The sequence below is a fragment of the Phodopus roborovskii genome, unplaced genomic scaffold (assembly GCF_943737965.1).
Source record: "Phodopus roborovskii unplaced genomic scaffold, PHOROB, whole genome shotgun sequence".
In the NCBI taxonomy this organism is placed as follows: domain Eukaryota; kingdom Metazoa; phylum Chordata; class Mammalia; order Rodentia; family Cricetidae; genus Phodopus; species Phodopus roborovskii.
The window spans coordinates 850,178-866,323 of record NW_026126588.1 but is presented as its reverse complement, the minus strand read 5'-3'; the positions used below and the strand labels follow the sequence as shown (position 1 = coordinate 866,323).

The following is a 16,146-nucleotide window of genomic DNA, read 5'->3' as shown; positions in this document are numbered from 1 at the left end:
GTGTGGTCTGTGGGAGCATATGCTCACCTGTGTGTACGGTGGCCAGAAGAGGACACCAGGAGTCCAATCTTCCTTCATTGCTCTTCACCTGTTTCTTTGAAGCAGGATGCCTCCTTAAACCTATGCCTCACATGGTCAGAGCTGTACTAGAAGCCAGGCAGCCCCAGTCATCCTCAGGTCTCCGCCCTGCTCTGAGCTGGGTTACAGGTGTTTCAAGGCCACCCTGTTTTTTTCTGTGGGTGCTGGGATCCAAATTGGTTTTCACGATTGAGGATCAAGTTCAGCCATCTTTCCAGCTGCTGACCACTAATCCTATACCCTTAGGGGTGCTCAGTTTACTGAGTTCCAAAGTTTCTAAATGAGCCTAGTAGTGGTTTACCTGTAAAAGAGTATGTAAGATTCTCCATAGCCCTGGAAGGCAACATGTGCTCTTGCCACACTAACCATGGGGACACTGAGACTCACAAAAGGGTTAGTGTGCTTGCTTTGGAGTTGGTGGGATTAAAATCCCACTCAGTGCCAAGGGCGAATGTTCAGCTTTCATTTGCTTCATCAGTCCTGTGCTCATTTGACAAGCGTATACGGAGCGGATGCTCTCTGCCGGGAACTACTCTAGGCATGGAGGTGCGGAACAGTCCAAACAAGGAAACAAAGGAGAGCCTGCTCTCATGGAACTTGCAGGCATCAGCTGCCAAATAAGCTAAGTAAAATACGTGATATATTTTGGTAAGTGCTGGGGAAAACAGGCGAGGAGTGTTCCGAAAATGACAAAGGGTGAGATTACATTTTTAAAAGGTATTTACTTTTTATTTAGTTGTTTATTTGTTTATTTTATTTTATTTTATTTTTGAGAGAGGGTCTCCTACATAGCCTGGACTGTCCTGGAACTCTCCTTGTAGACCAGACTGGCCTCAAATCTCACAGAGATCTACCTCTGCCTCCTGAGTGCTTGGATTAAAGGTATGCGCCACCGTGCCCGGCCTTTTTTTATTAATTAATTAATTTGTTTGTTTGCTTTAAGACAAGGTTTCTCTATGTAACAGCTCTAGCTGTCCTGGAATTTGCTCTGTAGACCAGACTGGCTTCCAACTCACAGAGACCCTCTCACCTCTGCCTTCTAAGTGCTGGGATTCAAGGTGTGCACCACCATGCCTGGCTGGGCCCTTATTTTTAATTGTGTGCTTGTGTGTATGTTGCACTGTGTGTATACATGCACGTGAGTGCAGGTGCCTGCAGAGGCCAGAAGAGGGCGTCAGATACATTGGAGGTGAAGTTACAGGAAGTTATGAGTTACCCATGTGAGTACTGGGAACTGAACTCAGGTCTTCTGCACGAGCAATATGTGCTCTTAACACCGAGCTACTTCTCCAGCACAGATTCGATTTTAATAGGGAAGGACTTTGGAAAGAAACAGGGTGCACTGTGAAGGAGATAAAAGAAGCATTCATACGCCTATCTAAATGGAAAGTGTTCCCTGAAGAGGTAGAGAGGGTGGACCAGGAGGTAGGGGGAGGTGTGTGCAGGGGATTTCCAGGGGGTGGCTACAGAGGCTCTGAGATTTCCTGCTGTTTGAGGAAGTAGTAAGGGTTCCTGAGAGGTTGGAGAGTCTTAGGATGGAAACCAGCGGGAGAACAGGAACCATTGTCACTGAGCTAATGAGATACGCATCCCACTTCTGTTTTTCGCAGGATCAGTGTAGTGGTGCAGAAAAGCCAGGAGTTCAAGGCCAGCATTGACTGTGTGCTGATTATGAGGCCAGCATGGGCTATAAGAGATCCTCTATAAGCTATAATATATCATCTATACTGTACTGTACTGTACTATGCTGTACTGTACTGTACTGAGGGACCCATTAGAAGGTCAACCAAACCAGACAAAGAAAGAATTGAGCGGGAATGGCATTGGAGGACAGACAGCTGGGTAGTGTGTAGCTCGTGGGTTGAGTGTTTATCAGGCCCCCGAGTTTCTACATTTGGGGTGGTACAAATGCTCTAGAAATGAAGAAGTGGCCAAGACCACCTTCTGGTTGGAATGAGTACCCTAAAAATGGGTTGAAGGTAGGGAGCCTGGTACAGAACTTGGTAGAATGCTTACTTAGCATGCTAAAACCCTGAGTTAGATCCCCATATGAAATAAAGCAGGCATAAGTCCAGCACTGAGGCGGACTGGAAGTCCAAGATCATCTTTGGCTATGTAGCAAGATCAAAGCCAGCCTTTCCTACCTGGGACTATCTTAAAAAAAAAAAAAAAAAAAAGGTATAAAGGTGTTCTAGAGAAGTGGTCTAGGGTTAGCTACAGAAGAGAAATCAGGATGGGTGGAAGATGGGCCTCCCTTCCTCCCTTTTCCAGAGAGTTCTGAGCTGCACCGTGTACCATTAGTGTGGGCTCTGAGCATTTCTAGTTCCCAAGATGCTTGCATTGTCTCCCTGCTGTCCCATCAGAATGACTACGAATGTCACCTGAGGTTTTCTAGTCTGACAGCAAATTACATGTTTGTCCTACATATTAAGTTGATTACTGATAATATTTGTGTCCGGAGATTAAAATATAACATTTGTCAGGAAGCTCAAACAGAGGACAGAGGAAAAAAACCCAGTCTTCAATGCAATGTCAGTAGCAGCTGATAAATAGCCAAGAGCATTTGTTATGACATAAGCATACAGCATTTAGATGCAAAGCATTTCCTCCCTTCTTCGATTTAATCAGCCTTTAGTGAGGGCTTCTATGCGCCGGGTGCCATGGTGAATATCAAGAACGTAGAGATGGATGTGCAGGGCTTGGGTGTATAACATCTAGGGCATTAATCAGGCTCTCAAGTGTGCCTCGTCTCATTTAGTCTCGCACGTGAATTACTGGGCTCACTTGGCAAGTTAGGGGCTGGGGAAGATGGCTCAGTGGTAGAGGGATTGCCACGCACGCCTGAGGACCAGAGTTCGTGTCCCTGTCTTCTGTCACCTGTAGTTCTAGCCTCCGAAGGCAGAGATGGGATCCCCAGAGCCATCTGACCACCAAGGACAGCCATCTTGAGCGCTCTGCATTTGACTGAGAGGCCTGCCTCAGTGGAAGAGTGAGCGAGGCTGATTCTTGATACCAGCTTGGACACATGAGCGTGCGTGCCCACACATATTGCAGAAAATCCATAAGCACGCACATGCGTACTATAAACACACTTAGGACACGGGAAAATAAAGCTTGTAAAGATGGGTACCTCACCCTCTTTCCAGCTACGGTGATGTGGGAGAGCCCTGGGTCTCTGGAGGATAACTCTGTGCACTGGTTCTCAGGGAAGGGCTTTGTCCCTAAGGACGTGTTCTTACATCTTGGTTCTCATGTATGACCTTGGATTAGGAAGGGAACAAACCCCAGCCTAGCCTGATTCAGGGTGGGATCTTAGACAACTACTTCACATCTCTGGGCCTCAGTTTCCCTCTCTAGCTACTGGGCTGTTGCTCTAAGGAATGGACATGATGGTGTAGGGTGGGTGGACAAAGCCCAGGGGGTGCTGGTGATGAGTTCTGGCAAGCATTCCCTGCCACAGCCCTCTGAGTGACTCTGGGGGAGAGTGAAGAGGTGGCCTAGGCTGGCCCTTGCTTCTGTAGATAATTTTCCCGTAGATCTCTTCGGGTAGTGTGCTGGGTCTTTCCCCAGGCTGAGGATTGACAGCTTCCTTTTCCACTGCTCCTTTCCAGCCTCCCTCCTGCCCCCCAGGCCCTCTGGCCAGTGCTGGCTATTTATAGCTCCTCTTAGGGACCTGAATTCCTGGCCAGTCCCCTGGCTCTCCTTTCCAAATCAGGCCAGTTTTGCTGGCAGCCCAGAGTGCCCGCAACTAATCTGAAGGGGGCGGGGTCAGGGGCCAGGAACTTGGCTCTTCCCCATGCAGTTGCTCCTCTACTCTTTTTGTGTGTGTGTGGGGGGGGGGGGGACTGGCACACTCTGTCCCCCTTGAAGGCTGTGGGGGCTCGGGTCTGTGGGTTCTCTTTCTGCATAGCAGGGTATTTGATTCAAGGTCATCACACAAGTTTAGTGGGGCGCTGAGATTCGGCGCCAGCCAGGGCTTTGCCATTATGTCATGATGCCTGGAATTCAGCAGCTCGAAGTAATGGCTTTATACGCCCGCCCGGCTGCTAGCCTGACACTCTACCGAACTAACTTATTCCTCACCAGGATATTTCTGGCTGGTCTTGTTTCGGGTGCCCATTTTACTGACAAGGGACCAGAGTCCTGGAGGTCCAGTGAGTGGCTTAAAAACTGTCCCTTTAGGGGAGCAGAACTGCAGGACTCTTGGCTCCCAGAGCCTGGTTCTCGCCTTTATCAGTCAGTTACCGCCACTGCCAGGCTCCTGGCCAGCGGGGAAGAGCGGGGGAGGGGGGTAAGGGGGGGTAGAACAGGGATTACTTGGCATGAAGACACCCCACAATTCGGATGGAAATCAAAAGGGGGACACTGCTGGCCTGTCTCCTTGGCCACTTCTGCTGGTGGCAGTGGCTTGGAGGACCTTGGTTACATTAAGGCAAAGGTGCAGCCTTTCCCCGCCAAGGCCCATTCCCTACCATCATTTCAGAAAACATTTAGAGTTCTCCTGGTGGGTGAGGAGGGGCCAGGGCCAGGTGAAGATGGTCAGGTCACTGGGTCTTGGGAGTTCATAGAGCTGCTCTCCCTGAGAAGAGGAGAGGCCAGGAGAGGGACAGGCAGAAAATAGAAGCTCCATCAGGGGAACCTTCAAATTCTTACTCTGTGAAAGAAGATACTTTAGGAGTGTGTTGATGAGTGGGTGTTTTATGTGTAGGGACAGCTGGGACCCTAACAGTGCGTTGCCCAGACACCCAGTGCAGGCGTGCTGACCCTCTGGTCACTACTGAGACAAGCAAACAAACAACTTGCTGGGCTGGGCACCAGACACCCCCTGGCGGGCAGGAGCCTGCCTTCTCTGGTAACCGTTCTGTTGATATAAACATGGTGTCCAAGGCCAAGGCTGGGGACAGGGGTAGGAGGCCAAGGGTCTCCCAGAGTCTGAGCTGGGCTTGGAGAAGAGACCAAAGTCACTGGGGTAGGCTGGGTGTGTTCTGTTGCACAAAACACAACAGTTGCCTTACCTTGAGGGGCACACTGCCCTGGGCAGACAGGAACGGCGTAGGACTGATCCTGGTCACCATGGCCTTCCATTCCGGTGGCCACTCCTGGCACCATCCAAGCTACCTGGAGTCCAGCTGGAGTCTTTGACGAGAGTGATCTGATAAGAAGTGTCCATTAGAGTGACTAATAGTGTCCTTCTCTGAAGGGTGCTTGTAAGGCCAACCAGTGACTCCCTGGAATAAGCTATGAGCTCAACCACCAGCAGTTTGGAAGATAATTTGGCCCTTACCAGGAGAAAGGTTTTAGAGTGGATGCAGGTAGAAAGGGCTGAGGACTTTTCTGGTACCTCCTCTGAGCCATGATTCCTACATGGGGTAGAGGACCCAGCAGTCTAAGCCTAGACAGTGACTGGAGCCCTGACCAGACACCTCTGAGGCAGCCTAACCAGATGGTACCTTCCTGATTTTGTGCTACAAGAGGTGACTTGAGTGTGTGGGGGTATAACAGAATGCTTTTAAATTTAGGGTTCTTAAAAAAACCATGCAAGTTATCCTGGCTGGAGAGGTGTCTCTGTTAAGAACACATACTATTGCAGAGGAACCCTGTTCAGTTGCTAGCGTCCCCACCAGGGTCTGTAACTCCAGTTCCAAGGGAAGCAGATGCTCTGACCTCCAAGGGAACACGCACATATCCCTCACACACGTAATTTAAAAACAAAATTTAAGAAAGTTATTATTATTTTTCAATTGTTGACCCCTGTAGGACGTATGTGAGAGAAGAGACCTTTGCCCCTTGGTGGGGACCCGAGGACCTGGCCTCTACTGCCAAAGATATAGCTCACTTTGCAGAGCACTTGCCTAGCTCACAGGAAGGCCTGGGCTTCAAAGAAAAACAAAATAGAACAAATCAGTAACAACAAACAAACAAACAAAAAAACAGGGGCTGCCAGGACAGCTCAGTGGGTAAAGGCTATTGCCACCAAGCTTGGTGTCATGAGTTTGATTGCCATGATCCCTTAACTCTATAGTGGAAGAAGAGAACACTCTACACACATGTTGTGACCTTGAACAAAAGCTCCATTCAGGCAACACCGCCGATCACTGCTGGTCTGAGGCCTCCCAAACCATAGTGCTGGCCCCACAGAAGTCACCAACAGACTCCCTAGGCTCAGCTCTGCATGTGAGTCAAGGGTGAGAATTGGCCAGTGCCAGCAACAAGAAAGAGAGAGAGGAAATGTTGATGACTAAGTGATAGATTGTATGAACGGTCTTTTTAATGGTGAAGACAGGGTCTGGAGACACAGCTTAGCTGGTGGGGTCCTCGCCTAACACGCATGAAGCCCGGGCTCCATCCCCACTCTGCTTAATCCTGGCCTGGTGTCCATGAGCTGCAACCCCAGCACTGGGGAAGTGGAGGCCAGAGAGTCAGGAGTTCAAGCTCATCCTTATCCTGGACTACATAGAGAGAGCAGGGCTACCCTAGGATACATGAGATCTTGTCTCAACACACACACACACACACACACACACACACACACACACACACACACACAGACACACAGACATACACACACAGACACACACACAGACAGACAGACAGACACACACACAGACACACACAGACATACACACACAGACACACAGATACAGAGAGACATACACACACAGACACACACACAGACAGACAGACACACAGACAGATAGACAGACACATAGACACACACACACACACACACACACACACACACACACACACTACACACACTGTTTTTCTTACCTTTCTGTTATGGTTTGAATATAGAATAGTTTGAATATAGAATACTACCTATAGTCTCCCTGTTGAACTCTTGATCTCCAGCAGGTGGTGCTGTTTTGGGAGAGTCTGGAAACTACAGGAAGCAGGTCCTAATTGGAGGTGACTGAAGGTGTGCCTTTGAGGTTATACCTGGTTCTAGATCCTCCTCTGCCTCTGGTCCACCATGAAGGGAAGAGATTCTTCTGTCCCATGCTCCCACCTCTATGATAGTCTGCCCAAGCATATGGGACAAACACTAATGGAGTGGACCGGAAGTGCTTAGTGAAAGTGCACCTCCCTCTTCAAGTTGTTCTCTCAGGGGTTTTGGCCACAGCAATGAGGAAGCTAACTGAAAACATTTTCTGTCAGTTGTCACGCAGCTGTAGAGAAGGTAGGTACAGACCGAGACTGGCTCAAACTGTATACCATCCATTTTCCTATCCATGTATTCTTGAAGGTTTGTATTTATGTGTCTGTCTGTCTGTGAATATGTGTGCCATATGCATGTGGGAGCCAGCAGAGTGTATCAGATAGCCCGGAGCTGGAGTTACGGGTGGTTGTGAGCCACTCCATGTCGGTACTGGAAACTGGACTCCAGTCCTCTCTGTAAGAACATCAAGTGCTTTTATCTGCTGAACCATCTCTCCAGCCCGGTTTTTATATTTTATGTTGTTTTTCTATAGATTAGGAAGGGCACCAGGACCCAGGGCCCAGGACCAGGTGTTCTGGTGGGTTAAAGAGGTGTTTATTTGAATTTACACATATGTGTGTGTGTTCATGTGTACCACTTGCATGCAGGTGTCCATGGAAACCAGTAAGAAAGGGTCCTCCAAGGATGCTAACCCAAATTGAGCTTCCATGGCAGGCTAGGTGTCTAAAGCTAGAGCATCAAGGCCCCAGGCTTACGTCTTCTTGTCCCGAGTTAGATCATAGTGTGGTGCATCTTGGGGGGCGGGTCAGCACGATATCTAAACCAGCAAATACTGTAATGTCTGTGATATCTAAACCAGCAAATACTGTAATGTCTGTGTGAGACGATGATGGCAGCAGCAAGGGCAAATGCTACCCAGGTATTTGTGTGCCCAGGGTTACTCTGAGACAACGGAGCCAGGCTAATCAGAGCCGTTGTCCTGGTCTGGTGAGATGGCTTGGTGGGTAAAGTTGCTTACCGCCAAATCTGATGACCGGACTTCTGCATCCAAAACCCACATGAAGGGTAGCAGCTCTATCAGGTTACTCTCTGATCTCTGCAAGTATCCCATATCCATAAAGCAATGGAACAAAAATATTTGTTAACAATGAAAAATGTACTGTTTTTCCCAGAGCTATCCTCTGTCAATCAGTGTTTCTAGCTAAGATTTAGGTCTGGTTTCCATTACTGGGAAGCCTGCTCTTTCCTAGGGAAATAACGAGCAGTGGATCTGGGGCGGGGGGAGGGAGGGAAGGCCTGGGATGGGAGGCTGTGGTCCTGATGTTTTAGATGAGAGAAGAATAAATAAAAAGAAGCCAAAACCCAAACCGAAAAACAATCGTTTTTTTCTTTTACATTTTAATTGTGTGTGTGTGTGTGTGTGTGTGTGTGTGTGTGTGTGTGTGTGTGTGTCGGGGGACATTGTTACAGTGTACATTGGGGGTCAGAGGACAAGCTGTGGGAGTCAGTTCTCTCCTCCTATGTGGACCTGGGGATCAAGCCAGATCATCCAGCTTGGCAGCCACCCTCTTTACCTGAGCCTGATTTAAAATGGCTTGAAAAGTTAGATGTGGGACTGGACACATGCCTCAGCCGTTGCAAATGCATACTTCTCTTGCAGAGGACCCAAGTTCTGTTCCTGCACCCACATTAGGTGTCTCACAACCACTGGTAACCTCACTTCCAGGGAATCCAGTGCTCTGCATGCAAGTGGTACACATGAACATACACATATGCCTAAATTCAAATAAATAACTCTTTAATAAGTTACGTGTATAAGTAGAGCAATAAGCAAAACAAAGTTGTTAGCTTTTCAGGGCTGTGGATGGGATTTTCCAGGCCTCACTCATGCTAGGCAGGTCTTACTGAGCTAGCCCCAGCCCAGGTTTTAATAGCTGTCTTGACATACAGACAAATCCACACAAATTAGGATGCCAAAAACCAGTCATTTTGGCCCTGTGGCAACAGTCAGGCTAGCTTACCGATCTGAGATGACTCCTGGCTGTTAGGACATTTAGAAAGTACAGCTGTTGCCTCGGAGGAACCTGGCTCTGGACCTCAGGACTCTGGCTGATTATTAAACAACGACGGCTTCCTGAGTTCAGTACTAGAACTGCTGATGTCGATTGAGTCTTCCCTCTGTGCCAATCACCCTTTCTCCCATCATTCCATTCACTGGTCTCCACAAAGCTGGGAGGTCCCAGTTTTGCAGATGGGAAGTGTGAAGGCCGGCTGCTGGGAAGTCATGCTGGCCAAGTTAATGAATGATAGAGATGGATTCTGTGTATTAATTAGCTTCCATCACCTGAGGAAACACCTGGGAAGTCAACTTCAAAGGGGAGCAGGCTTCTTTTGGTTCACTGCTTTTGAGGCTTCAGCGTGTGGCTGGCTCCGTTACTACAGGCCATGGTGAGGCTGAGCATCATGGCAGCGGTGCATGGTGGTAAAGGCTGCTCACCCCATTACAGAAAGTGATGGGGAGAGAGAGAGAGAGAGAGGCTTGCAGTGACCCACTCCTTCTGACTAACTGTCCCCCACTCCCACCGTCCACACAGATGCAACTCCATCGACAGATTAATCCACTGCTGAAGTTGAACTCCATGCTCTCATCACCTCTGACCTCTGACTCAATGGGGACCAAGATTCCGTGAACCCACCTTTCCTGAAAAAAGCCACCCCTGTGCTGAAGACTGGCTGATTAGGGCTTCCTGCCTGGGTTAAGCTGGGATGGTGCACGTGAAGCCGAGCTATCCCCAGCTAGCCATTGTAACTGCCCTTCACCGTGCACCCCTGCATCTGACCTGGCCTCCTGTGGTTCAGAGGTAAATCCTTTTGCAATATCTTCAAGGACTAATAGCTGTCCCCAAGCCCGAAGCTGAGGATGTCATCAGACAGCATCTGGGACCTACAGCAGAGATGCCCATGCATTGGCCACCTGCCAGCTGGGCTCACCAATGTGTTTGCAAGCAACTGTAACTTTCTTGTTCTGTTGCTGTAAAAAAGTTCAGGAAGCCGTTCCCCACTGTGGATTGTGGAATCTGTGGACCCAGAATCTGTGTTCCTGGGTCAAGATCATCATATTTGATTCCAGGATACACTCTTATTCCACTTGAGTTAAGACCTGTGGGGTTTGTTGTTTGTACATGTGTTAGGGCAATTTTCCTGCCAGCCTGGTCCCACAGCCACACCAGCCCCAAATAACACACAGAGATGCATATTAGATATAAAGCTGTTGGCCTGTTACTAGTGTTTCTTATTGGCTAGCTTTGTTTTAAATATTAACCCATTTCTATCAATTTAAGTCTTACCAGAGAGAGGGTCTGGACATGTTGACTCTCCTACTACATCTCCCAGAATCCTCCTTGTCTCCTAGTCCTGCCTATCTTGCCTTTCTATTTGCCAACAGTGCTTTATTCATTAACCAATACGAGAAACATATTTATAGAATGACATCTCCCATCATACATGTATGAGGGCCATGTGTTCATATGTGTGTGGAGGCCAGGAGGTGATCTTTGTGTTTTCCTCAACTACTTTCCTACCTTACTTAAAAAAAAAAAAAAAAAAAAAAAAAAAAAGGTTTATTTATTTTGCTTTATGTGTGTGAGTGTTTTGGGCAATGCTTTTGTGCCTGGTCCCTTGGGTGGTCAGAAGAGGGTGACAGATCTTTTGGAATTGGAGTTACAGATGTGAGCTGTCACATGGGTGCTGGGAACTGAACCCACATCGTCTGTAAGAGCAGCCAGTGCTCTTAATTGCTGAGCCAACTCTCCAGTCAAACCTGATTATTTTAATTAGTTATTTTTTTTATTGTTTCGAGATGGGCTTTCACTATGTAGAACAGGCTGGCCTTGAACTCACAGAGATCTGCCTGCTTTTGCCTCTGAGTGCTGGCATCAGAGGCGTGCACCACCACATCCAGCTTCTGCATTGTTATTGTTGTTGTTATTATTATTATTATTATTATTATTATCATTATCTAGGATCTTTCACTGAATCATAGCTCGGGTGGCTGAGCAAGGCTCAGCCATGCTCCTGCCTCTGCATCCCAGCATCGTGGTTACAGAGGTTACACGGCTGGCTTTTCTGTGGGCGCCAGGGATTAGAACTCAGGTTCTCATGTTTCACAGCAAGCACTTTACCAAACGAGCCCTCTCCTCAGCTCTGGGGGCTGTGCTTTTGCATCAGCAACTTCCATATGTGAGCCAGGGGCACATTTCACAGCTGAACCATGAGAGTCTGCCTGCCGGCACTCCATGGGGTGGTCTGGCTCTTGGGGCCAGAACCTGGGCATTAGGTCACCAGCCACACTGTGGGAGGCAAGGCCCTACTTACAACAGTGGTTCATCATCTGGCTGCAGATTAGCATCAGAAAAGTTTCTGGAACTATGTAAACCTTTCTCTTTTTCATTCCATCCAAAGGCAAAGGTGGGGTTGGGGAGGGACAGTGACATTTTGATTTCCTCTTTCAAAGTGTGACAATGTGTCCATTTACTGGTTCATTCAACCCATCAAAGGGATTTGAGTATCTACTCTGTCCCCTGCGGTTCCCTGCTCTCCAGAGACAAAGGTGGGTGGACCTCACGTTTGCTCTGCAGCTGTACAGGTGACCCGGCTGTGCTGGGCAGAGGAGGGGAGAGTGAGCCAGCTCTCTTCTCTAATGCCAGCTGCCACCTGCATGGCAGATGTTTGCCTCCTTCCTCACAGGTCTCAAGCTCACAGAACCCCTGAGTGCAGGAGTTAGGCTCTGAGAGCTGATCCAAGTCCAGAGCCCTTGACCTTCAGTGGCGGAAATGCTGAAGACCAGATCAGGGTGAGGATGGCAGGAGCCCACCCTCAAAGTTACAAAGTCAGGCTTGTAACTGGGGCTCCTGAGTGCTCCAAAGTGGCCTGCTGCTCACACCTAGGGTCTTCAGCACTGGCCTAGGGAAGTCCTGGAGTGGGTAACCCACAGACACCGATACCCAGACCTCATCTCTGGAGTGTCTGGTTAGCATTAGAAGCTCTTGAGCTGGCACGGTGTTTGATGCAATAATCCTAGCATTCTGGAGGAGGAAGCAGCAGGAACATGAATTCCAGGCTAGCCAAGGCTACATGGTAAGACCGTGTCTCAAAAAGCCACAAACAGGGGCGAAGAAGGTAGCTCAGTATTAAATGCTTTCTGCTCAACTGGGAGGACTTCCAGAAAGGCAAACACAGGTGAACTTAGGAGCCCACTGTAATGCCAGTCTTACAAGGCAGAGACGCGATTCTTGGGGCAAGCTGGGATGTGACTGAGAGACACTGCCTCAGTGAATAATGTGAGAACACATGGGCTCAGGCCTCCACAGGCATCCTCTACATGTACTCCCACGCACATGCAAAAAACACACATGCATAAACAACTCCCCAGGGACCCCATCCCACTTCCATTCATACCTCATGGAGACCCCTTGTTGCAAGATTTCGGGACCCTCTAGCTCGTCCTGTACAGGGGTCAAAGACATCGCCCCCGCTACTGCCGCCTACCATGAGGGCTTCCGAACAGAGGCAGAAAAAAAAAAAAAAAATAAAAGGAGGGAGGATTAAAAATGGAAAAGCCACTGAGGTGGTCTAGAAAGGAGGGGCAAAGGTTGATCAAGAAGTTCCTGCTGGCTTCACCTCTCAGCACCCTGGGGCTCACGCTGCTTCAAATTCCTCCCTATAATAGCAGTGAACAGACATTACTGATTAAAAACGAGAGTCTATGAAAACAAAACAAAACAAAAAAAATGGCTGTTAGCTTATTAGAGATCATCTCATAGGTCTTAGCATGACATATATAATAAGTGGTACAGTTGATTAACTATCTACACGTTCTGTAAAAGTATATTATGTACTGTACTGTATGTATCCTTTTTACATGCATGCGTGTGTGTGTGTGTGTGTGTGTGTGTGTGTGTGTGTGTGTGTGTAGAGAGAGAGAGAGGAGGGAGAAGAGAGGGGGAAGGAGAGAGGGAGAGGGAGAGGGAGACAGAGGGAGAGAGCGCACCTGTGTGGAAGTCAGGGGACAACCTGTGGCGTTTGGTTCTCTCCTTCTGCCGTGTGGGGCTCAGGACCCAACTCAGTGTCAGGTGGTCTGGAGCACTCACCTTCCATGTCACCATGCTGCCCCTCAGTGGTGCTTGTCACTCGTTTTCCTCTTAGGTACTGTTTCAAGACTTCATTTTTTCAATTTTCTGTGTAGCCAAGGATGACTTTGAATTCATTTCCTGAATGCTCCTGGGGTTACAGAAGTACACCAGCACTCTGGGCAAGACTTTGTTTTTATTTATTTGTTCATCTATTTGGTGTGTGTGTAATGCGTGGGTAGTGTGTGTGTGTGGTGTGTGTGTAATGTGTGGGTAGTGTGTGATGTATGTGGTGTGGTATGTATGTGGTGTGTGTGTGTGTATGTGTGTGTGTGGTGTGTGTGCAATGTGTGTGTGGTCTGGGGTATGTGTTGTGTGTAATGAGTGTGTGATATGTGTGTGTGTATGTGGTGTGTATGGTGTGTGTGCGTGTGCGTGCATTCCCACGTGTGTATGTGTGGGTGTGTTACAGTGCTCAAGTGCCGGTCAAAAGACAACTTTTGAGAGTTATTGTTTTCCCTTCACTGTCTGGTTCCTGGTGACAGAAATCAGGTTTCTGTCTGTTTTGTGGCAAGGGTTTTACCTGCTAAGCAGTCTTGCTAGCCCAAGATTCTGCTTTTGAAGTAAGTGCTAAATGCTAAACCCTGTGCTGGGCTTGAGGCGGCATGTGAGAGGGAAGATGGTGGCTGCCCTTCCCAGGATGTGTTCCCACATCCACCCATCACCCCTACAGGAGGGGCTCCCACCCTGCAACCCCAAATGCTGTACGTCACACCCTCAGAGTCAACAGCAGGATTTTATTATGTGTCAGAAAGCAAGCCCTCTTTTCTATTTCTCCGAAGTCAGATCCAGGAGAGTGACCACATCAAATGTCCCCCGCCCCACTCCACACCGAATCCTCCCACTTGCCGTCCTCCCTCCTTTCCTACACCCTGGCCCCTCAGTTGCTCTTCTCGGATGGCAAAGGCTGGTATGCGGGACATAGGCTGTCCCTCCACAGGCGGTAGGTGATGGCACCAGTCACGGTGAGCCAGGCCAGGTAAGGCAGCAGGAGCAGAGCAGCCAGCTTGTTGATCGGCTGCCAGATAAGCACCATGCTTGCCACCAGCCCATAGAGCAGCAACAGGTCCAGGAGGGCCTGGGCAGAAGTGTTGGGAGTCTAGAGTCAGAACCCTCTGCCTTTCTATAAGACCCTCACCCAAGAAATTCCCCCCCGGGGGCCCTGTGCACACTGTAGGACTTGTGCGCATGTCCCTTGCTGGTCCCTGACACCCACTGTCTGACGTGGGGTCCCGTAGTCTCATGTTCCCCTTCTCCCATCATGGAGTACCATGTGACTTACCAGCCCAGGGTTGTTGGCTGTCAGGAAGAGCATCAAGAAGGTCCAACTGAGGGTGAGCTGGAAAGTGTAGAGGCCAAGGGGCAGTACTAGGGGCCACCGGAAGCCCCCTCCCAGGTCCTTCCACACCAGGTAGGAGGAGTAGCTGCAGAAGGAGGGTGTTCTGTAGGGTCCAGGCCCTCTGGCATAAGGCCGCTTGGCTGTCAAGGAGTACCCTGAGCCTGGCATGTGGTCAGGTGGGTGCAAGCATCCTTTGAGGGCCAAGGGAGGGGCTAGAGAGATGGATCAGCCGTTAAGAGCACTTCCTGCCCTTCCAGAGGACGCAAGTTTGGTTCCCAGCACCCTTGCCGGGTGGTTCATAATTTCCTGTATCTGCAGCTCCAGAAGACCCAGTGCCTTCTTCTGGGCTCCATAGATATTCCCGTGCAGCATACATTCACACAAACAGACAGGCAGACAGACAGACAGACACAGACACAATCACCCATGTAAAATAAAATAAACCTTGAGAGTCAAGGGAGAGCTGGAGGGAGAGGTTGGGTGGGAGGAGTTGGGTGTCTTGGGGAGAAGGCTGGGAGGGTTAGAGAGAGTGGGGCAGAGGATCTTAGGTGCGTTGGGCATTTCTGCTTGTGGGGACACCTACTGGAAGGGAAACAATGGGGTATAATCCATTTGGAGCCCAGTGTACAGCCCAAGCTCATACACGGGGGGATTCTTTTTCACCTGGCAGATACGAAGGCCACACACTCACCCAATGACAGAGTAGATGGTCGCCCATACAATCAAAATGACCTTTCGGGGTGGGCACCACAGCTTCCCCTCTTCCTCACACCAACCGGATGTCTGATTATGAGTGAACATGCAAATCAGGATGGGTCCCAGGAGGGGCACACCCACAAAGACAGACCCTTGAGGCTGCATTCACCGCAGAGAGGCACAATCTGGGGAGGCAGAGAGCAAGCTGGGATGAGTCTTCCTTAGTCCTTCTCCTGGGCCTTCAAACCTTGGGGTCCCCCTGCCTCGAGCCCAGCTCCAGTTGTGACCTCTGAATCATGTTCAGCCACTGCTACCCTGCCATTTTTAGTTGTGACCTCTGAACCATCGCCAGCCACGGCTACCCTGCCATTTTCTGGCATCCATGGCCCTATGTTGTCCACATTCACCAGGCATGCAGCCGCTGGGGAGCACGGCTCCGCATCACATGGGCAATGGCTTCTGAGTCAAAGGCTTCCTTCTCTCCATGGTCCGGAAGTCAGGACCAGGCTTGATCTTTGTCTCCCGCCACAGGCAGCACCTGGCCAGGCAGATAGCAAGCCTGTAGTGTCTCAAAGACCATGTGTCACAAAGGCTGATGGTGGCATCCTGGAGGGAGCGGGGAAGTTTATGAGGCTTGTTGGTTGGTTCACAGGCTGGACTTAGCTGGGGCCATTCCTTTGATTTCCTGTCAGTGCGTTTCCTGAGGTGAATAGACGCTTGTCTGCATGGCAACCGTGTTCTGTTCTGAGAGTAGGAGCCAGGGATTGCTACACCAGTTATAACCCCAGTTGCCCCGCCCATCTGCTCCAGTCTTATCTCATTAGACCAGACCGGCACACACAAGAGATCCACCCAGGCTGGTCTGCAACCTCAGGCACGGCCAACCGGCGCAGCGCCGTGGGTCC

The 16,146-nt window shown here is 49.5% G+C and overlaps 1 protein-coding gene across 1 annotated transcript; it reads right to left on the bottom strand.

The window, feature by feature from the left end:
• Positions 1 to 13,929: 13,929 nt before the first annotated feature.
• Tspo2 (translocator protein 2) lies at positions 13,930 to 16,030 on the bottom strand. Its single transcript, XM_051204423.1, has 3 exons — positions 15,237 to 16,030; positions 14,489 to 14,630; positions 13,930 to 14,284 (listed from the first exon to the last, which is right to left on the bottom strand). The coding sequence occupies exons 1-3, from the start codon at positions 15,404 to 15,406 to the stop codon at positions 14,087 to 14,089; spliced, it is 510 nt and encodes a 169-aa protein (XP_051060380.1). The 5' UTR covers positions 15,407 to 16,030; the 3' UTR covers positions 13,930 to 14,086.
• Positions 16,031 to 16,146: the final 116 nt, after the last annotated feature.

Excerpts from the sequence above, each read along its gene's own strand:
- Tspo2 (XM_051204423.1), bottom strand. The coding sequence starts at position 15,406 with ATGCAGCCTCAAGGGTCTGTCTTTGTGGGTGTGCCCCTCCTGGGACCC. Across the intron at positions 14,631-15,236 it reads ACCATCTACTCTGTCATTGG|CTACTCCTCCTACCTGGTGT; the intron begins GTGAGTGTGTGG and ends CTCCTTCTGCAG. Across the intron at positions 14,285-14,488 it reads CAGCCAACAACCCTGGGCTG|GCCCTCCTGGACCTGTTGCT; the intron begins GTAAGTCACATG and ends ACTTCTGCCCAG.